This window comes from Gymnogyps californianus, chromosome 10 (genome assembly GCF_018139145.2).
Source record: "Gymnogyps californianus isolate 813 chromosome 10, ASM1813914v2, whole genome shotgun sequence".
Lineage (NCBI taxonomy): Eukaryota > Metazoa > Chordata > Aves > Accipitriformes > Cathartidae > Gymnogyps > Gymnogyps californianus.
The window spans coordinates 15,450,120-15,472,809 of record NC_059480.1 but is presented as its reverse complement, the minus strand read 5'-3'; the positions used below and the strand labels follow the sequence as shown (position 1 = coordinate 15,472,809).

The window sequence follows — 22,690 nt, the reverse complement described above, 5'->3', positions numbered from 1 at the left end:
TTTTAATTTAAAAATGTTTGCTATAAAAAATCAATTCTAATGGATTTTTCAAAGCCATGCAAATGTGCCATGTAATATCTAGACAAGGTTATACAACAGCAGCTTCCTTATAAAGCATCATTTATGTAGCAATCAGCTAGTGCCATGGTACAACTACTAATAATGATCTTTGATCTGTAAAATAGTTTTCAACCTGCTTCTTGAAGATGGTGCAAGTAAAAGGTTTGAACCTTGTCATGTGGTGCAAGTTACCCTCCATGGAGAAGAAATTGCCCCTAAATGTAGAAAGCTAGGTCTTGTCTCTTCAAACCACCTACCTTATTGAGAACTGGTGGGCTGAAAATTAGGAAGTTTCATTAGGAGGTACTCCATCTAAGAATGAAGGGCAAGGATATGAGTGTTAAGATGAATGTAATACTGCTTTAAAGAGCTTTTGATTCCTCTTAGCCTTGTATACACAGCAACACCCCTCTGATTGTGTCATCAGTCCGTCAATACCACACTCTGCTGTCGTCAACTTCTTTTTCCATCTTTCACCTTTAATTGACTTGGCCTTGATTCGTCTGATGAGGGTGATGTTGATAGCAAAAGTATAACTGTTAAGAAGGAGGCGACAATGATGCTTACAATAAAAGATTTGTTGGACGCTCAGTTTCAAAGAAGAAACTGCTGAATTTAATAGACAGCAAAGCAGTCTACAAATATTTTTACCTCCCCCTCAAAAAGTCATCCAATAATAATTTAATTCAGAGAGAAAATACCCTTTGAAATGTAAACATCTTTCTCAAAGAATTTCCTGTCTTAATGGCCCAAACAAGGGGCTTATGTGTTCAGAAGTTTGCCTTTTCTCCAATGAGGTTAGTTAGTCTGGTAACATATACTACATCTCCAACACACCTTCCCAAAATTTTGTCCTTAGGTCATTACAGGTGCAGAAGTGTTACCACTTACTTTTTTTGGTTGGTTTGTTGTTTTGGGTTTTTTTTACAGTAAGGCGCTTGGAGAAGAATGTAAAGGAAGTGCTTGAAGATTTTGCTGAGGACAATGAAAAAAAGGTGAAGCTTCTAACTGGCAAGAGGGTCCAGCTCGCAGAGGATCTCAGTAAGTACCTACTCTATAGTGTTTTGGAACTAGCTTGAAATGAAGCAAATTCTGACCACTGTCCTTGAGAACATTTAATGTGATATGGGTTGTTCATGTGCTAGCATTTAATTAATATCACAAATGGAATTTTTCTTGTATACAGTCAGATCTTACTGATTCAAAGGTAGTCATGGGTAGTATAGTGTGATAAAACAACATAATTTACACTAAATGTAAATTCACTGATATAAATATATTGCATCAGTATATTGAGAAATGTAGTTAAAACAGAGTAATATTGTAAAGGGAAGTTCTTGTTTTTCTAGTACAACATGGTTAACCACGCCTCAGAGACCTGTCTCTGGGTGATTCAGTCTTGACTGTGTAAGGAGGTTTGATCCCATCTTTTTTTAATTATTGGGTGAAATACGCAGCCTTCCCACAGATAATACTGACTTTTAATACAGATTAGCTGGAAATGCCCGTGACTTACTGGTCAGCTCATTTTAGGCCATGTATACAGAAACAAAACCTGTCAGACATGAAGATCTGATGTGTTGTGCTTATTAAGCTGAGATGACCATTACATTAAGAGATTTAACAAGGAAGAAAATCTAGCAGATTTAACTTTTCAGAAGGATTACAGTAATTTAATGCTTTGAGTCACTCAGAAAGTGTTAAGGGGTTTTGTGGTTAATACAGTAAGATTTTAAACAGTGAAAGTTTAAGGGGACAATCCAGGCTGAGGTAAAACTCCTGTTGTCTACCTGCACATCCAATAAGGTTTAGACTGACTTTTAGCTGATGGGGCTTGCTCTTGCACGTATATTGTTGATTTTTTTGGCAGTATTTTGCTATTGTTCTGTGAGACTTCCACTTAAACTGTAGCTGTACACCTGGACGAGTAGGGGAAAGCAACAATGCTGTGCAAAAGGGAAAAGAAAAAAAGCTTGTGATAAATAAAGTTCATGTAGGTATATAAATATCTGCATGTTGACATCACAGGTGACCTTTCTTCTTAGACCTTTATTTTGTGTTTGATGTAGAAACTGATTTTTCTCTTAAAATATGACTTTGGATATTTAATTCAGAATAAATTAATGCTGTGGTCAGTGTTTCTTCTTTTATTTAGCAATGTTCTGATATCCAGGGTTCAGTGGGACAGAGGAGCCTTCAATTGCTGTTAGTTTCCTAAGCATGAATTGTGTCTTCCATTTTTTATGTCCAAAATGTCATATCAAACGAATGTTTTGCTTACAATAAACTCAAAAATCTAAGGATTTATTTTTGATAGTGCTGGTTTGGTTACATTGGAAGTGTTATCTTATTATTGGAAGTATTGTTATTAAAATACCAATCAGTTATGGTATTTGTTGTAACACTTTCTAAAGGACTATAGTATTTTGGAATTGTGAGTAGGAGGTTTAGTGAATCTAGGGCAAATTTTCTGGGTTTTTTGACTGGTCTCTGAAACAGCTGGTGTGACTATGTAATTTTTATGATAGGTTCATAATTCTTTCCAAAGATCCTGTGTTGCTTTTGAAACCCTGTATCAACCTTCATGTAGCCATTCTTTTAGAGTGGGTGGAATGTGTTTTACAAAATAAGGCTTTTTCCTCTCTCTGTATATATATGTTGAGGTAAAACTAGTGGTAGCCTGCATAGTGGGACACAGATATTTAATGAGGAAGTTATCTCCTTTTATTAGTGAGCAGTGCTGTTTGCTTTCTTGCTTTGATGCTGGATGTTAATTTTTTTTCCTGAACAAATACTGTTATACAATAAAACTTGGTGATTTTGATTTATCCTTAAATATTCCATGTTTCAAAACAAAATAAAGGAGCACTAGCAAATACATAGTGTTTAAGTTAATCTGTCTTTATGTTGCACTGAAATTGACCTGGAATTTTTGCATTGTCAATTTTGCTTCTCACCAGCATCAGGAATAACCTCCCATTTCAAAGCAGTAACAGCTGGGATCGTTATTTTGTAGACTAAGACTAGACCTGTAAGAGCAGCCTGTCTGTGTGTTTATAATCCTAGGTATCTGTGTATTAGTATATATGCTTCAAGTTTGTAGTATGCATTTCATAAATTACTATGTAGCAAAAACACTGTCACTGCACTGTGTTTCTTTAGATTCAGGAGGTCACAGATCCCACACACATTATTCTAAGGAAATAATTGTTATTCAGTACAAAACGATGTATGATGACATGTTCTGTTTTATTGTACCTATGGGAAGATTTTAAACCTACCACTGCTTAGCTCTGTAGTCAAATCAGCAATGTTCTCTCTACTTTCCACATGCTTTTATTGCTAAGTGGTTATAATTTTTATGGGCAAATGACAGGAAAAAGGGATTTCTTTGCCTTTCCCTTAGTGGACAGAGTGCTTTTCTGTGGTGCAGGTTTTTTTTTTTATACTCCTGAGACACTTTGATAGCATAGAGCATTGAACTCTCAGATGGCTGTACAAGTAATTTCCTACTTACAGCATTTAGTGATGATCAGGACTCTGCTTAAGGAAAAAAATCCTGACTTACACAACACACATTCATAAAGTATCTGTATTTTAATTAGGAATGGAATGGAAGGGATCTCCTGAATTATGAAGTCCAGTCTCTCTCTGTTCCAGGCAGCTGTGTTTATGTAACCCAGCTCATTCACATATCTTGAGCTCCATCTTTAAATCAGTTAACTTGTTGGGGCTCGCTATTCATACTGAAAACATGTTCCAGGATGTCATTCCTCTGATGGTTACGAATGGTCTTTTAATTTCCAGTCTAAATTTGTAAATATGAGGCTGGGATTCGCTTCCTGATTGGAAACTGTACTTGTAAATCTAAATTATTTATATACCTGAGGTTGGGATGCTTCCTCTAGATGCTGATTATGTGGCAACATTGTCTCACTTCTGTTGCATCAGTCTTTTAATGCTGAAGCACTGGAATTGTTTTATTGTTTGTTCAGGGTACTGGTTAATGTCAAACTGTTTCTAACATGGGTGACCCAGTCTTATAATGAGAGCTCATATAAGACTCAAAACTTATTTGAGCAGGTTTGGTTATCTGTATTCTACAGCCTTGAATGGTATTTTAACCCTATATATGAATGTTCCTTGATAACCTTTAGGCCCTGAGTCTTGCTGCTTCTCAGTGTTTACTTCTCAGGTTTTATTCTAGATATTTTAAAAAGTGTAAACAGATCTTTTGAACGGTTTCTAACAAATGACATATTTTATAATTTACTGAAGGTTACTTTTTCTTCAAAAAAAGGCTTTAAATGTAATGTAAATGTACTCCTTATAAGTATCATCATGATACTTGTACCAGTGAACAATTACTAAGTTTATGGAAATAAAGAAGCCCTAGGACTAGAGATCATCTGGAAGAAAGGATCGTAAGATACAAAAAGGGGCAGAGCAGAAAATGAATAGCTGAACTGGAAAAAGTGATTTTAAAAATGTCCTAAAATGCAATCAATCCATAAGAATATCTGTATTGAAAGAGGCCCGTGGTCAGTATATCCCAGTGTCCTGTCCCTGGCAATGAGTAGGTGTGGGTACTTAGGGAACAGCATAAGAACAGGTTAAGTATACAGGAGTACTTGCCTGGTATGCTCTCTCAGCATCTAGCAGTCTGTGGTTCCAAGATTTCCTAATCCTGAGGTAATATCTTTGTGATTAATAGCCATTCATGGAGGTTTTTTTTTTCCTCCTGTGAATTTCTCCAATTACTTTGTGAACTCATGTAAACTTTGGCATCTGCAACATCCTGTGGCAATTAGTTCCAGAGTTTAACTACACACTGTGTGAAAAAGTACTTCCTTTTGTTTGTTTTTGAGCCACCTGCCAGTTTCATTTGGTTCTCCTTAGTTCTTGCACTGTGAAAAACATTCAGTAATCTTTCTCTCTTCATTTTTTGTGCCACTCATGACTTCATAGATATTTATGCTACCTGCACTTGCTCTTCTTTTTCCTGGCTTGAAAAGTTCTCATCTGTGTAGTTGCTCCTTGCATGGACATTGTTTCATAGCTTCAATCAGCCTTGCCACTCTTTTCCCCTTTTTTAGTTCTACTAAACCCTTTTTCAGATGAAAGAGCAGAACTGCACACAATATTCAAAATGTATCTGCATTATCGATTTATACAGTTGCATTATGATGCTTTCTGGTTTTTAATCTCATCTTTTTACAGTAATTCCTTGTAGTCCATTTCCTTTTTTGCCTGCTGCTGAGCAATGAGCTGATGGCTGCACTGGACTCTCTGCTACAACTCCAAGTTCTTTTGGGAGAAGTAACAGCCAGTTCAGAGCCCATCAGCCTAGTCATTTTCCATGCCATGTTTTTTAACTGTAGGTGCAGTTGAGATGTTTATTGTTTTGCTGAGAATACAGAAACAAGAGGAAATTGCTGTCTGTTACATGTCTAACTGGGTATTTCAGGCATATTCAGTAATTGGTAGGAACCTGTTTTAATGCAGTTGTTTACAACCTCCCTCACAACTCTGGTGCATTATTTATATCGAAGTTCTTCACCAAAGTTGTCTGTCAGTTGAAGAACATACCCAGGCCTTTCACCCTGTCTTGGATAGCCTTATCAGCAATGGGAAGAATTACATTTACTTCCCAGTTGGCACATGCATCTTGATTGTGCTCATTGCTGAAGGACAAAATATTTTGATTTGAAACTTATATTCCACACAATTTAATATTTTACTATATGCTTAGTTAAATCAGTATCTTAAATATACCATGTGTTAGGTTCTGTAAGAAGTAAAATGGGCTAGAGGGAGCTAAAAGTACAATGGTAAACGTTAATATTCTAAGAGGAGCATTTCCGCTCATAAAAATGCCTCGTCAGGACTGCCCTGTTTGTATTGCAGGCTTTAAGGCACTGCTTGTGCCTGGAGGGAAAATCTAGTATCTAATGGTGGCAAGTCAGTCCCTTCAAATACCTATGGCTGTGTTATGCACAAGTGTGTGTAGCTGTACATAAAGCTTTTCCACTTTCTCTTTTTTAAAATATTGATCACCCTTTGTTTCTACAATACCTTAGAAGATGGATCAGTCAGTATATATCCTTTAATTCTATCAGTAGTCTTTTACTGTATTTACTTGTTCATACTGTTTTCTCCTGTATTCGTGTTTAACTTTTCTGAAGTGACTGACATGAACATTCATGCAGGCTGCCTCTGAACTTACTGAAAGTTTTTAAATTTTAAATGTATTTTAAAGTGGGAGGTTCTTTCTGCAAAATTTGTGAAAACTGTAAAACTGCTGGCATTTGCTGAGTTTCAGGATCTTTTTGATGGCAATGCTAAAGTGGGTTGATTATTTATGAAAATACAATTCTTTGAAGTCACACCTTCCCTAGAACTATATCTTTTTAATTAAGTTTTTCAGTATTGGGTAATACATTTTTTTTTTTTCCCTGGTAAAAAAATGAATACATAGGTGAAAGAATTTGATTTCAAGATAAATAATATCTTTTCTGCTGTTTTATTTTTAACACAAATGAAGGAGTAGTAATTTCAGCAGAAATACCTATAGTTCTATGCAAAATTGATAGCATGTGGATAAGTCCTAACTTTCTGTAGGCTACTTTTTAACATGGCAATTTTTTTTTTAATGTTGCGCTCCCAGTGAAAGGCTTCCCAGAACTACCTAATTGTTTCCAGAATTCCACTCTGCTGGACTCGCTCTTTTTGTATAAAGGGCCGAAGCAAACTTCCTCAATAGTGTGAACTTTGTACAGTAATTAAGTTGCCGTACAACTTTCCAACACAAGATGGCAATGAATGGCCTTTATAGGAGGAGTGGGGAGGATGAGCATGCAGCAGAGCTGGTGCCAAGCCTCCCATCTCTGGTTACTTTTTCTTGCTTTTTGATGCATGAGCATGGCTTAGGCAGTGGGCATTGATTTCTTGGATGTTAGGTTTTTTCCTCTGGGAGGAAGATGCACTTGCCTAGCCTTGTCCCTCTTGTTTTCCACTCTCTGGTTTTTTGTTTGTTGGTATGACGTATAATTTATGAAGATTGTAAGGGGTGGTCATTTTTTCTCAGTTACGCATTTCTCATTAGCAGCTGCATGGAGAGTATTAGTTTAGTAAGCTTTCTTACTAAAAAAGCTGTTATGAACTAAATGCATTAATCATTTCAGAAAGGAAATGGGGTCTTCTAGCATCTTATCCTAAACCTAAGCTACATATATTCATATTGCAGTAGCATTTAAAACATGCTAGGTGGTGCACATGTACATTGAATACTTAAGGTGAATCCTAGCTTCAGGCAGTCCGCAGGAGCTTTGCCACTGACTTCACTAGAGATAAAATTTCACAGACCCCAAAGAAATATGCATGCTCTTATCTTCACTTATTTCTTCTCCTTTATTCCTTTTAAACAGCTAAACTATGAATGTTGCAAAGGCATCTTTTATGTGCACAGGATAAACACGTATAAGGATAGTACATGCAAAGCATCTTTCCCAAGTCAGCATACTATTCATCCAATATCCTGTTTCCTCACAAGTTAAAAAAGGAAAAGAAAACCCAGAACTTCACCAAACTATAAGTAAAACCATGTGCATTTACACAGGGAGTCATTGGCAGGAGGTGGGAAGAGACTTGCGGAATGCCTGTGGAAACTTGATCCTGAAATTACGAGATATATATGTGAAGGGGTCAGCCTCCAAGTTCATTTGTCAGTAATATTGACACCTGTACAGGTGTCATGGGCTAGCTGAGACTTCGTTCTGCACAAAAGCTTATTGAAACTTTTGAGGAGTGAGCCCTCACATGAAGAAAAGATAGCTTAGGGCCATTTGTTTAAATTCTGTCACACATTTGTAAGGTATGAAATGTAGCAGTTTGCAGGACTTAATTATTTTCTTATAAAGACTAAAACATATAAAGACTAAATAAACCAGTGTTACAGTAAAATACTTTAAAGTTTTATATCTAAAGTCATTGCTTTACAGTCACTGCATTAAATTCTTAACTTACTTTTTCCTCTTATGTTGAATCCATTAGTGTTGAATGTAAACCTTTTGCAAACTTTGAGCATGAATGATTTAATATCATATATGCATATAATAAACTTGCCATTTTAATGGAATTAGAAAGCTAATGTTAGCTAAGGTTGGTACTTCCATATGCAAGCTGCTGACTCAGGATCTGGAATTTCTGTGATGTATTTGGCTAAGCTGAGTGGGCGCTGTCATGTGTGTTGTATGTAACTGATTTAAATCCAAGCGAGTCTCCTTTTTTGTTACGCATTTATGCAAAGTTGGGGATAAAGTCTGTGAGCAGTGCTTTGCTGATAATGACTTGCTCAGTGGTTACATTTCTTTTTTTCTTTCATTGCTGTTAGCTGCAGAATAAAAATGCTGGGTGATACTAATCCTATATTGTGGTCGTTACTGTAGCCTAATTAAATTTCAGTCCATTGAGATGACTGTCAACACTATTTTGATTTGACCTCTGTCCTACATTACATTGTTGATTACATGTGCTCCTTAAAATCATGCTTTGACTTGGCTTTCTAAAGCCTTTGCTTCCATTTTCTCTTCTATTATGAGCTTCAACTTTTTTAAAAGGTCACAGCATTTCATAGAGGGCAAAGCTCAGCTGTAGGGGGAAAGATCTCTCAAATAAGCAGATCTTAGGTAATTTTTCCTTAGAAACCAGAGGCAGACAAAACAGCTCACAAGGCAGTGGTTAGTAGTCCTTAAATCGATCCTTAAGGTGCTTGTTCAGAACCAACATGGGTTTTGATGTTGACAAGATACAGGGAAAAATGGTATAATTTTGAAGATATTTGAATGTAGAGCCCAGATGTCGTCCCCGCTGCTCAAAGACAGACATGGGACAGAGGAAAGCATCCTTGGAAATCCAAATGGAGGAGTAATTTTATTAGAACCTGCAGAATTACGGTTATTTTCTTCCACGATGCCTAAATATTGGAGTTTTAGAAGCTACATAAGTAAAAATATGGTCACTTCATAGTTGTGAGATGATTCACAGAGGTGGCAGCAGTCTTGCTTTGCTCCTTTCAGCTGGTCGTAGCAGTGAGGAGCACTCAGTTACAGTCTGATCCTGAGCTGGCAGGACGTTACACCAGCAGATCTTGTGGCCTTCTAACCAGACAAAAGCAGAGCCGCCATTTCCCTTTGGGAATTACCAAACAGATCTCCAACTTCTGCTAAGCATGTGCAGGGTAGCTGCTGTCTTCACAGTACCCTGCCAGCAGCTTCCCCCAGGACATTAATATGGCCTGCATCTTATCAGAGGCTGGTTGTCATTTAGAGCACATTCATTTCTGCCCAGTTCTCAGTCAGTCAAATAAAGTGCTCGTGTAGGCTGTCTTTGTCTAACGAGTTCAAGCTTGTGCTGGTGTCACCAGTGTGCTGGTGGCAGTATGACTCCTGTGCTGCCTCTGAGCTCTGTAGAGGTCCCGGTGCTCCGTGACACGGGAAGTCAGGGGGCAACGTGCTTGGAATCAGTCTGTGCGGTCGTGTCTTCCATGTCCCCTGCCTTTGAACATGAGCAAGTCAACAACAATGCATCCCATTATTTTTAGTAGATTTGCTAAGTTTCTGGTACTCTGTTAGAATGCAAGTTAATTGGTTTTGCATGATTATCGTGTTCTTAATTCCATGTAGATAATTTATGAAATTAACCCAAGCAAGTGTGCTTTGACATGAAAGACGCTGGTTGAATGTTTAAGTTTTTTTAGTCTCTCTCTGAGTTTTGGGGCAGCTGCACGAAACTAATGAATTAAAACCAGAAGAATGTGTAGGACGGTCTGTGTCAAAGTGCAGATAAGGTAGTTCCTGCTTTGTGTCATGGCAGAAAGTGCTTTAAAAAGCTGCATCTTCTCAGAGAGGGAAGTAATCCTCAAGGGAGAACATACATCACTTGTAAACCTCCTGTGATGGAGTGATGGTTTACTTAACTTAAGAATCCCAGATGACCAAAGAGTGTCTGCTGTGATTTCTTAAAGTTATTGATGAAGAGTTAGGCACTGATGTCCAGGTTCTAAAATGGATCCTTACAAAGTTCAGCACGTTTGTCACTGACTAAGCGAAGCCTATCACTTAAAGTTGACATTGAAAAGTAATGATAAACTGCTACATGAGTAATGACATATTTAATGCCTGTTAATCTTACCCTAGACCCATGCGTCTTGTACTTCAGGGTCATTCTGGTGTTGTCTGCCAAATTTATTTTTTTCCTAAAATTTCCTTAATGATGCAAGGATCAACACATCTAATTGGATGCTATTTTCTTTTTAGTACTGGTAGCTTATGAGGGTACCTACTCATCAAAATTTAAATAAGTACTTATCATGGAGAGATTACTGTTTGTATAAATGCAAACTTTTGAACTAACCAATATATGTATTTGTTTTGAACTAGTATGGAACTGTGGAGTGTAACATTCACGTTTCCAAAAGCTGGAGAAGTCGGTGTCGTGTATGTTGCACATTGTTAATGTTGTAGTGGACTCCACTTGGCTTCTAATTTGGAAGCCCATATAAAAACAAAAGGGAAGGAAATATTTTCAGCTAGGAATGATAACAAACTAAGAAAAAAATAATAGAACAACCTGTTTTTCTTCAGGGCATGATGACTTAAGTTTCTGACTATCAGAAATGAAGTTTATTATTATTATGATGATCTAAAAATTTATCTCATCACCATTTCATTTTCCGACATCGTATTTTAGAGAGACTTTCACATAAATAGTCCTGATAGCATATTATTTTATTAACTAGTTAACTACTGAGTATGCTTTATTTTGGGTGGAGAACCAATATGTATCAGTTTTCTTATGTTAAAGTCTCTTTACAGTTTTGTAGCCTTAAGGTTTTTTACGTAAGTAATTTACCTTTATAGCTGTATATGTCCTTTGCATAAGAAAAAGTTAATTTTTTTTTTACATCACTGGATGAATCATTGGGTAATATTTCTGGTTTGCCTTTATACTTTTCGCTATTTCCACCCAAAATATTAAGCATCATCATGTTCTGATTCATTCTAGCTTAACAGTTTTGATTTGGAAATTAAATCTTTCTGTGTCCATAAGTCTGATTCAAGATGTGAGTCTGTTTTATGAGATTGCCTTGTCATTCTGCTACTAAGCTCCTTCTAGCTGTCCAGTAAGCAGCACAGCTAAATTCTGTTGAAAGATTGAGTTATTAGAACAGTTTTAATTAAAAATCTAAGGTAGAGACAGAGGACTGAAAGGTGCCTGAAGTCCTACCTTGCAATTGCAGGCATTGTGACTCTCATAAACTTGCAGCTTAATATAGATTAGTAGTCATTTGTATATTAAGCTAACCTTAATGACAGTATAGAAATGTGTACTAGTTTGTGACCTCACATCGCAATTTGGTAATACTTAGTTTCTTTTCTGTAGACAAGCGAGACTGATGTGTAATAGCCCATAGAAACATACCTTGTATAAAGTCAGTAGTCTACATAGTTGTCACTTTTGCTTCAGCCCCATACCTCAGTTCTCATATGCTATCTCAGAGACAGAAAGACTTCCTGCTTGCCAGCCTGAGGAGCCCTGGGGACCGCTCCAAGAAATACAGTCAGCTTCTGTTCTGTTCAACTAAGGAGGGTGAAATGTGTTGCCGAAGCCATTTCATTAAGCTGCAGAGGTCTCGCTCATGAATCTGGGGCAGCTATAGATCAAGACATTGATTGATTAGTAATCTACGATTTCATCAGCACAATGCACAATTCCTGTGTCTGGTGCTAAAAAGCATTATTAGTAATGATAAAATAACATTCCAATGCTCAATACCTTGTAAAAAAAGCTGAAGTGTTTTCAGACAAGCTCTCTTCTACTGCTGCCTGGTTATCTTTAGTCTGAAATAAAGGTGATATTATTTTGTACAGGCAGCTGATAGCTTTGCTTAGATATGATATGCAGGGATTAATAATTAATATGATATTAATACTTGCAACAAAAGTGACTTCAGTGATGGCAGCTGTGATTTTTATTTTTTTCCTGTCTAAAGTGACTTCTTAAGACTAAGATTTTATTATGTTTCTACAGCAGGCTAAAGATACAATCTGGAGGTGATCTTTTTCTGGTTTAGAGGTGGATTCACCTACAACAGGGAAAAGAAAAAATGTACGTTGTATATATGTCTTTGTAGGAAACAGGTTCCGTGATATTTTCTCCTGTTAATGCCATGCAGAAGGAGATTTTTCAACCAGGTCACCAGCAGGCAGTTGTTGATGAACTCATATCCGTGAAATTGATATGTTGACTGACCCTTGGAGATTTTAATAGTGATATTAAAATAATATGTTTAGCGCCTTGTCTTGTTCTAGGGTTTAAAATATATATTTCTGAGAGGACACTGAAATACTATCTTCGTCTATTTAATAATGAAAGCATCTCACTTGGATAGTTAGAGCATGTCCCTGTCCTCATTGTCTTTCTGGAACTGATAACTGGAGTACAGGTATTCTAGATGTCGCTCAGGTTAAAATACCTTTTATCTCAGGATGGCAAAGGGATTTAAGGCAAGTAGAAAAGTTGTCAGTAGTTCTGGTGAATATAATGGTGGATGTCTAGCTTTAAATGTCAGAGGGGAAGCCTGATTTATAAATGTATGTACAACATTTTGTATTATAATTATCCCATTCCAGTGAGCATACTTTGAAGTCAGAATTTATAGAAAGAACTCAATTAAACTGGCTGCAAATTCAGATCTCATTATAGATTGCAATACATGTAAGAAACATTTTGTAACAATAAAGGAAAGCTGCTACGATGTAGCATCAGTTAGCATCTTCATTCAGTCTAACTACTAGTAACAGAAGAGTATGCTAGCTATTTTCTGCAAGCTTGCATTTTAAAGGCTGTATATTTTTAATGATTCATGGATTTACTACATGAACTATTATAAATTCCATTTAAACTTTTCAGGGTTCTGCAGTGCTTTTATTACACTAATGAGCTAATTGTTTAAGAATCATTCATATGATTCATCCTCCAGCTCAGCCTTTTTTAAAAAACTTTTAGCTGCTGAAACTCTCTTGACAAACCAATATTTATAGCAGTTTGACAGCAGGATGAGGAACAGCATTTGTCTTTGTAACAGCTTAAAGAAAAGGCCTTTCCAGCACCCAGCCATGCAGTTACAATCTTGACCTCTTTCTTGTGCTGGGAACATACATACAGCAGACAAGCAGCACCTCCCATGTGTTTTCTTGACCCTTTGACTGTCCATTCACTTCCCATCTGTTTTGCAGCCTTAAAGGAACAGAGGCGGCCCTCTACTTATAAATCTGTCTTTGCAGCTGATAAATGATGTTCTGTCTCTTTAAGGGCAGCCTGGGTGGTTTTGCCTTCCCCCCCCTTTAAAACTTTAGCTTTCCTCTTGGCCTCATCCAGAGGAAAATATGGCATGTGAACAAGAGGAAACTGGCAAAAAACGTGATGGGTTTTCAAAGGATTTTCTAAAATTCAGCAGGACATGACCTTGCAATGATCAGTAAATTATAGTAGCTGTTAGGCTGTGGTTGTGTGAGACATGAGAAAGCATGTTGATGCAGGTCTTGTAACTGTGGGTGGAAAGTCTGCTTTCTGGGGCATTATTTGGAGTGGCAGTGAGCATGCTGCCTCATACTATTTCAACAAGAAGTAAAGCTTTTGCATGGCCCTTAGAAAATCCAGGAATGTGGTACAAAAGGCTGAACTCCGAAGAGATTATTTCGTGACCCCCCCCACCTGACTGTTCATGGGAGGTTGTATACAGCTATGGGGTTTGTGTCTTAGCCCTAAGCTAAAATTCGACTTTCAATAGGAAACTGTGGATCGACATTTCCAGTTTTTAATGGTGTGCTTCTGGGCATTCTGATGAAATCTGACTACAGACCTGGCTTTCCTTTTTACTAGAGGAAAGATGATGCATTTGCAGCAGTAAATTCAACATTTCTGCCTCTATGGTTAATTAACCATAACATACAAGTAGCACAGCAAGCAGTGAGAATGTTCATAGGCAAGGAAGGGATTAAGAAAGGAAGGAAGATTAAAAAAAAAGGGGGGGGGGGGCGGAGAACAGCACACACACTAAAGTCTAAGCACGATCCAGAGCAAAAGGAGTAACAACCATGAGCTTTCAAATATCAAAGCCATGTAAACATTAGTTGGAGGTAGAAATCACTTTAATGTTGAACAGCAGGATTTATAATGAGGTATTAACACATTTTTATCGTGGTTGTTTCATGCTATAAGTTTCATCAAAGTACAGAATAAAGATGGATCTGTGTCCAGAAAGATTTTACAATTTTTCTTGGTGCTGCAACTGAAATTTGATGTCATATGTGCAAACTTGTAAACAGGGGAAGGGAAAGTTTTTTGATTTGCCTAAAATACTCAAGCAGTTTTCTCCCTGTTGTGGCACAGACAGACATGAACATCTTTAAAATTCTGTGCTAAAACCACTGGTTTTTTACAGGTGAGTATGTATGATTTGAATGTCTCAAAATTCATTTATCTTCAGAAGCATAAGCAAGACAGGTTTTGTGGGCAGAGGCCACATCTTTTATTAAACCAATTAATGCAGTTGGAAAACATCTAGAAAACTTTTTCTTGCTACTTAGAGCATGGTTGAAATAAATCAGTAATGTACTTTGGTTTTGTAATTTGTGTTTAATATTATTTTGAGATTATTTGGCCTTACCTCAGGAGATTCGTTTGATACCTTACTTTAGCTGTTTCATTTTAGCAGTGATTACCCAGCTTCTGCACTGTTAATTAGTAGCTAAGTTTGGCTATCTAAGGCAGCAATCGGTAAGCAAGCACTCCTTGTAAGACTGAATATTTCAGGGGATTCCATTCTGACCAGCTTATGATATTAGGAAAAGCAAACTTCATCTATGGCTGCGTCTTTCTGTGTTCACAGTGTATCCAAATCCTCATTACAGATCAATTAGTCTGGTTTTGAGCCTTTTAGATTTAGGATCACAGGATTAATGAAAAGAAAATGAGTGGGTAGCAATATCATTTCATATGGAGATAAGGAGAGACTGAGCATGAATGAGGATCTCAAGACGTCTGAATAAAGAATTTCCTCATTCTGTCAGTGAAGTTGTATGGGATATGGAGGGAGGATTATGGGAATATTCATGACCAGATCAAGAGGCATAATGAGTTGATGTATGAACCAGCTTATCTTTTAGGTAAACACGGGGTAAATGGGAAGTAGAATACCCATTCATTGCCCCTAGGCCTGTGAATTTTACTGTTCTAAAGATGGAAACAAGGGTTTAGTTACAGTTGTTCTTCATTGATTTCATTTGATTTTTGATCACTCTTTAACAGTTGCTGGAAGAATTACGTATCTGTAACTTCAGGTCTGCATTAAAACTACCAAAGACCATGTCATCTTTCTAGAATCCAGTGTAAGCAATTAGTATATATTTAAACTTCTGCAGTACTGTATAGTAAGAGTGTAGTACTTTAACAACCGTCTGTGATATTGGAGCATTGTATAACAGTGCTGGGGTAGTTCAACCTGTTACAAAAATAATTTGCTAGCAAGCTGAATGCTTTTAATCTGTGGCTTACTTGTACATGGAAAAACACAGTATCAACAAACCTAGAAAGAGCAACAGGTCACCTTTGTCTATCCCTTAATTTACTTGTATAGTAAGTATTCTTATCTGAAACCCAAATGATGTTCTGGGTTTGGCATGTTGACAAATCTTCCTTAAAACAAAATGTCCTGTAATTTACAAGTGTAAGCCACTAATATTTTGATCTAAGTGTCAATCAAAACCCTGCAAATGTGGTAACACGGCTTGTGCATTTCACAGAGGAGAGAACTTCCCCAAATAAAGATGGGTAACATCTGACTCTTGAATTGTAACAATTCATTGTTGTCCCAGACGCAATGTCACATGGTGCTGATGAAACTATGGGCAGTTACCCCAGAATTGCAGACCCTGCGCTTGCACTCATTAGAAGAGTTCTGCCCGAGCATTTGTATTTACTGGTTTATTAAGATTACTGTTGTGTAAATGCATAACTCTGCCATTAGCCTATTTAAAAAGTAAACCAATTTAGCAGACTGCTTCTCTGTGCTACAGAATGGACTTGTGGGAAAATGTTACAGCTTAGCTGGGGTCTGCTGCTGCAAAAGGCTTTACTACTGCTAAGAATACAAGGTAAAGCATGAATAATTGCAGCTATTTGGCAGTCATTGTAACTGTTCTTTAAGAATAGATAGCATGTTTTTTCAAAGTATTAAATTACCTCAAGACCTCATAATTATTACAGTTAAGCAATCATTTCAATTCAGTCCAAGTATAAAAACTAATAAAGTGCTCATAATATGGAGTCAATTTTAGTATGTCTGTTCTCTGAGCAAACACAGCTGATTCAGTATATTCTGGTGGAATACATATTTGCTATCCTGTTATTTTAATGTGCCTAATCAGAAAATTAAAATAGATTTTGGTGGCACAACCCTTTTTTTTTAAGGGTGAAATAATAATTATAGATTTTTGCTGATGCTATTAATTTTCAGGACTGGAATATTTCATTAGCAAGAGATTGAGAAGGGAAAATATTTGCATTTAATACTGCTAAATCTGCCTGCTTTCACTGAGTCTAATGGCTTGATCAATATAAAAAACATACTTGGGGAAGGCATACAGCAATTAAAAAAAAAAAATCCACATCAAAAATAAAGCTATTGAAAGCACAACATGAAGAGATCTTCTGGATCGTGAGAGCTAATCTCCAGTTATCACTGGCAACTGCTGCTCATTTTGGAGAGTGAGGTCCAGGATTAATAATTTCCAAAAATATGTTAACTCTGTCCAAGATAGTAAGACATCGTTTCAAAGGCTAATTTTATAAACATACATAGAGCATCAGTATTGGAAGCCAAGCCTAAGTAGTTGCCTAAATAAATGCCATAGAATTAATGTTTTCATTACACAAGAGATTTATATACTGACATGCAAACAATACATATTCTTTTTTTATTTAAAAAGATAGTAATGAAAATGCTTTGAATGTGCTTAGTAAGGAGAAGTGATCATAGGACTACTTTTTTTTCATTGGCAGCTTTCAAAGATTCTCTCTGCTGAACTGAATCAAGGATTTTTTTTTTATTTATTTATTTTGTTTATTTTTTTTTCCTGGTAAGAATCAGCTACTGATGTTTCTTAACTTCCAAGATACGGCTTTTGCCCTCACACTGGCTGTAATCTTCATTTAATATCAAAGTACTTTAAAAAACCAAAATCAGCTGAAATTCAAGAAAGTTCTTTGGTGTTTTCTTTAGGACTCAGGAGTGTGATTCAGCCTCACTGAACGTCTGTGTGTGTGGATAAGCACCATTGGGGAAGGGGACACTGAAGTGTTGAAAGTATAAGTGGCTTGCCCTTTGTCACCTAAGAATTGCATGATAAAGATATAAGATTGAGACTTCATCCTTATGCAGGCTATTTTCCATATTTTATTTCAAATGCTAACTAAAAGTCGCTACTTCTGTTAGAATAGGACTACAGAGTTTTGTTGCGTTTTTATTATTATTACTCTAAAGTAGATCTCATAACTGTCTGTGGGATTGTCACTTTGTTACTGGATGAAACTTTTAGCTCCCATAGCCACATTCTTACAGCATTCTCTTTGGAGGTTAATTTTTTTGTTCCCCCACTCATGCTTATGTATCCCATTTGAGGCTGATTGTTTTATTTTTCTTTCTGTTTTGCTGTTATTTCAGCTCAGCAAAGCAAGTTTATAACATATGGTATTGCTAAAGAGAAGAAAACATTAATAAAAGATTTAAAAAAAAAAAAGCTCAAACCTTGTATCTCATACAAGGGAACATACGGCTTTAATCCAATAGTATTTTTAGCTTGAAAAAAAAAAAAAAATTTGTCTGTGTTTATGCTCATCTAACTTATTTTTGTCTGTCCTACTGCTCTCCCCCTGTTCCTTCATATTTCTGAAGTGTGTGTTTTTCGTGGCTATAATCACACACAGAAGGAGCTTCAAATGAGGATGTGGTGAGAGAGAAGCAGGAAATCTCGCAGGCTTTGGATTCCAGCTATGTTCTAAATCTTGCTTCATAAGCAATTTAATAAATCAAATAGGTTATATGATGACAAGTGTTGTATGGAATTGAGAAAGGAGTGGAAAAATGCCTAAACCCCTGAATTTTTCCCAATCAATGTTGCCTTTTCATTCTCAGTAACTCTTTGTAGTTGTGTTCAAGTCGTGTTTTTGTAGAGAAATAAAATCCCAGCTTTAGTATTTATATAAAATAAGATTCTGCCCACATCCATCTGGTTACTACTGAAATGCAAGGAAATAAAGTGCAAGTTTTAAACATTTTTAACATTCTGCATGCCCTTTTGAATAGGTGTCTTGAATACTGACATTTGGTTCCCTGAAATTCTCCCTGCTGAAAGGGCACTAGCTTTCAACTCTTTTTAGAATGATTAGTAGGGTTTGTGGCACTTGCTGTGGAGAATAAGGATATTTGGTTAAAAGAGAAAGGGATTAGTGGGCATTATTTAAAAGATAACAACTCCCTACATGTAACAGGTGTACAGTAGTTCTGCTGTGCATGATCTAATGGAAATTGCAGTTTTTTGAAATACAACATTTCTAGTATTGGATTGCTTTGGTAATTTTCTGAATTATTAAATTAGCATGATAATTATAAAATATGTTTGTAGAAGTTCTTCAAATGGGACAGTGTTTAGTTTCTTCTGATGTAGAAAAATGTTCTAAATCTTAGTAATTAAGAAAGTAAATGCATAGTTCATGTTTGCAGGTTTGAGGTGTTTTGTTTGTTGTTGTTGGGTTTTTTTTTTCTTTCTGGGCATGCTCTCAATTAAGTAGTAGGTATTTGAACAGTGATCTTTTTAATTCCTCCAGAAAAAGTTCGGGAAATCCAGGAAAAACTTGAAGCCTTCATAGAAGCCCTCCATCAAGAAAAGTAGATTGTTCAAGCAGGTAATCATGTTTAGATCATAGAAAGATTGCTACAGTTTTCTCATTGTTCAGTATAAAATTATTATCCATTTCTTTTAGATGCACGTGTTTTCTTACAGACTTTGTGAAAATTCTTTTTTGTTTTATTCCGGTGCCTGGCTGCTGCTGCTGCTTCTTGCTTCTAATCTGTAGATCTATTCTTTCGGCTTTTACACCACAAGCAAATATGAAACTTAGTAGAAATACAGTTACTGGCTAGTTACTCAGATATTGTGAAACACTGTAGGCTGTTTGATTACTCCCAGCTCATTATTTTTATCTATTAAGAGAAAGAAGGCATAGCTAGCTGGATCAAAATTAAGGGAACACTTTTCTTGTCTATAAAAGCATTTTGGTTGGTTTTTTTTTTTCCTTAAAGGCACTGTGTATTGTTAGCAAAAATACTTGCATGCAGGTAATTTCTAAATTTCTTTCTTCTTTATTAATTCTCAAAAACATAAACCTAAGTGCTGTCATATATTTGCACACATTTTAAAAATAATCTCCTTTCTGTTTCAACAGCAACTTTACACAAGAATGCAGCCTTTTCCAGGATACCTTGCACAAAGAAGACTGAATAGAAATGGCTTTTGTGTCCCATTCTCTTTCCTGTCTTTTGGGGAGCATCCTGAAATGTTGGAGGAGAAAGAAAATAATGTCTCATGGGATTGAGAAGTTCAGTTAAAATCTACCTGCTCTTTTAATTTTTGAAGCTACATGCACATGACAGAAGAATCTGACTTGCGTGTCAATGAGATAGCTTGGGAGCTTGCTGAAGTTGTACATTTAAGGTTGTTTTTTTTTCCTGAAAGGAAAAAAGCTTTTATTTTTGTCATCTGTCTTGTATGGTAGAGCTGGATCAGATTCATAAAATGATTTTATCTGTTGTCATTTTCTTGCCTGCAAATGATCCTGAGAGTTTGACATAAAGTTTTGTATTTGTATGTACATTAAAACGCCCTTCTAAGTAATGCCATTTATATTTGTTATGCTCTGTGTTGAAGCATTCTCTGGTCACTCTGGTACAGATTTAAAAGCATGGTATTGAGATCTTGAGAGGAAGTTGTGGATTTTGTTAAACTCCTAAACTCTTGAGAGACATCATCCAAGCAATTCTTGTAGTGCTTTCAAGTGAAAGTACAGACTGCTATTCACTGACACCTTAAAAGGTTTGGCTCAGGAAATAATGTCAACAGCTGCTCCTTTTACCCATTCTTTCCTAATATATGTTGTTACTCTCGAATCATAGCTGATTACATTTCATTTCTGGGATTGCACAGACTCTGATTTCCTTGTTAACTCCTCCCTTCACCATAGGTACAAAGTAACCTGATTGAGTACATGTGAAATGTAGAAAGATACTCTGTACAATTCCAACTTGTCCAACCTCCTTAACTAAAAAAGGAAAAATATAATTAATTTCATTTTTCTAATAGCTACTGTAAGACCAAAATTGCTTTTATAAGAATGTTATGCACAAGGTCCTTCCACACCCACTTGATTTCTATTACTCAGTATAGTAAATATAGTAAGTAGTCTTTCTTTTACTGCCTTTCGGTTTTGCCATAGAAATGTCACTTCTGACAAATTTAAGCATGATATAGGCTCTGTATCATAGGTGCCTGGTGATTAATTACCACCATATTTTTCTGCCCACACTTTGCCACAAATGATCTGGATACACTTCTGAATACTTCTGTGGAAGAAGATATTAGGCCTCAAACAGTTTGTTTTGCAGTTGTCTGATTATGTACATTGAAAAATTGACCTAGGTTTATTTTTTCCTTTTGAAAAGGCTGTTGATTTTGATGTGTGGCAATTAAAAGAGGGGAATCTGAACATTTTCCAACAGATACTGTTTCTGTTTGCTCTCAGAGGAAACAATACAGAATTTGGTAAGATGTTCCCCAGATGTTCAGACATAAAATATTTAGTCAAGTGGACAAAAAGTTAACATAGAGCTATTCATAAAATGGTGTTGAAAGGTTAAATATTTCAAGGTGATCTGACTGAATGTTTTGGGATTTTCTGTTTAAAATTACTTCCTGAAAATGAGTGTTTGAGAATGAAAAAATGGCTTGTGTCATCATCATTCTCTGAAGATAATTTCAGAAATGTAAATTTGCACAATTCTGAAGGCAGAGTCCTTAGGTTGTATAGCAAGTGAAATAAGTCTGTACTTGTGTTAAATCCCTCTTTGTAAAAAAACAAACAAAAAAACCCCCAAAACAACAAAAAAAGTACTTTTGCATTTACCTAGAGATCACTGTTTGAAACTTCTGTGTAATGTAAATGTTGCAAAATGTCGCATCCAGTGGCCCAGCGTTCATCTCTTTTAGTGTGATGTTCCTATAGTTTTAGTTCCAACTTCTCTGTGCTGCTCATCTAAGACTTAGCATGATGTATTCCATGAAAACTAGGTATTTATTGAATAAAAATGTAACTGAAGGAATAATAAAATGTGGGTTTTGAACACAGTGCTGTTGCACCTAATTCAGAAGTCACTTTGGCCTTCTTTTTCTCATTTGTTAAACTGTGAAAAAGTACACTGTTAATGATATTAAAATGTCTGATTTGGAAGTGCTGTGTCAGCACCAAGTTAGTGGTAACTGTACTAAGTGTTATCTTTTACTATATAAATTAATGATTATCATTTATGTAATACATTTAGACAAAGATGTTTTATGAAAAATCATTATATTGAAAGCTTATCTCTCTGGAAGTTTAGATAATGAACTGATATTCAAAGTATAAATGAAGACTGGTTATGGAGTGTTAGTTTCAGGTGCATTTAAAATAAACATGCTTACTGGGTCAATGGGTTTGAGAATTATAGAGCAGTCAGCTTACCAACCCATGAATTCAGGAATATATCTTTTTTCTTTCTTTTTCTTTTAGATGAAGAAAAATTTTACAAAGTCAATTGGAAAAAAAAAAAAAAGTATTCACCATAAAACTGTAGTATTGAAGGTGCTGCATATTTGCTCCACAAAGCTTAAATTGCAGACGTGGGCATGTTAGGATCAGGGAAGAATTATAACTCTACATTAACTTGATTTCATGATTAAACTAACCAAAAATGGTCTTGACAAATAAGCAACAGGTAATTTTATGCTGGTTTTTATGGGATTTTATATTAAGGTTAGAGGAAAGAAGAGTTATGGCAAGTTGTGCTTATCTTACTAGTAAGTTAGCATCACTTAACAGAAGTAAAAATGGGCTTAAGTGTTCTTAGTTGGCCACTTCAAAATTGCTCCTTGTAAGGAGTATCTTACTAGATTGTTAGCTGTAGCTATGTTAAGCAGCATAAGAAGGATGTGCTGACTATTACAACAATTATTAGATAGTAAACACAATTATTGGAACTGTCTCTGAATTCCTGTGATACTGAAAAGTATGTTATTCCAAACTGTTTTGCACAAGTTCAGGATATTTTTCTGTATTACATATACTACCTTCAGATTTTGCATAAAGGAATTTATTGTAAGGAGCAAAGACTAATCTGTAATTTCTGTGGCTTTTTGAGATTAGGGAGGGGATCAGCAAATGTAAATATAATTATTCCATAAATGGATATTTCATTTCC

General features: G+C 36.0%; 1 protein-coding gene across 4 annotated transcripts in view; it reads left to right on the top strand.

Annotated features, from left to right (window-relative positions):
* Positions 1 to 21,884, top strand: part of OPA1 (OPA1 mitochondrial dynamin like GTPase) — a 59,063-nt gene extending 37,179 nt beyond the window's left edge. For all 4 annotated transcript variants that reach the window (XM_050902211.1, XM_050902209.1, XM_050902210.1 and 1 more), the window contains 3 exons: positions 991 to 1,101; positions 19,009 to 19,086; positions 19,627 to 21,884. In XM_050902211.1, the coding sequence (XP_050758168.1) occupies positions 991 to 1,101; positions 19,009 to 19,073 (176 nt within the window). In that variant the 3' untranslated portion in view covers positions 19,074 to 19,086; positions 19,627 to 21,884. The remainder of the gene's footprint in view (positions 1 to 990; positions 1,102 to 19,008; positions 19,087 to 19,626) is intronic.
* Positions 21,885 to 22,690: the final 806 nt, after the last annotated feature.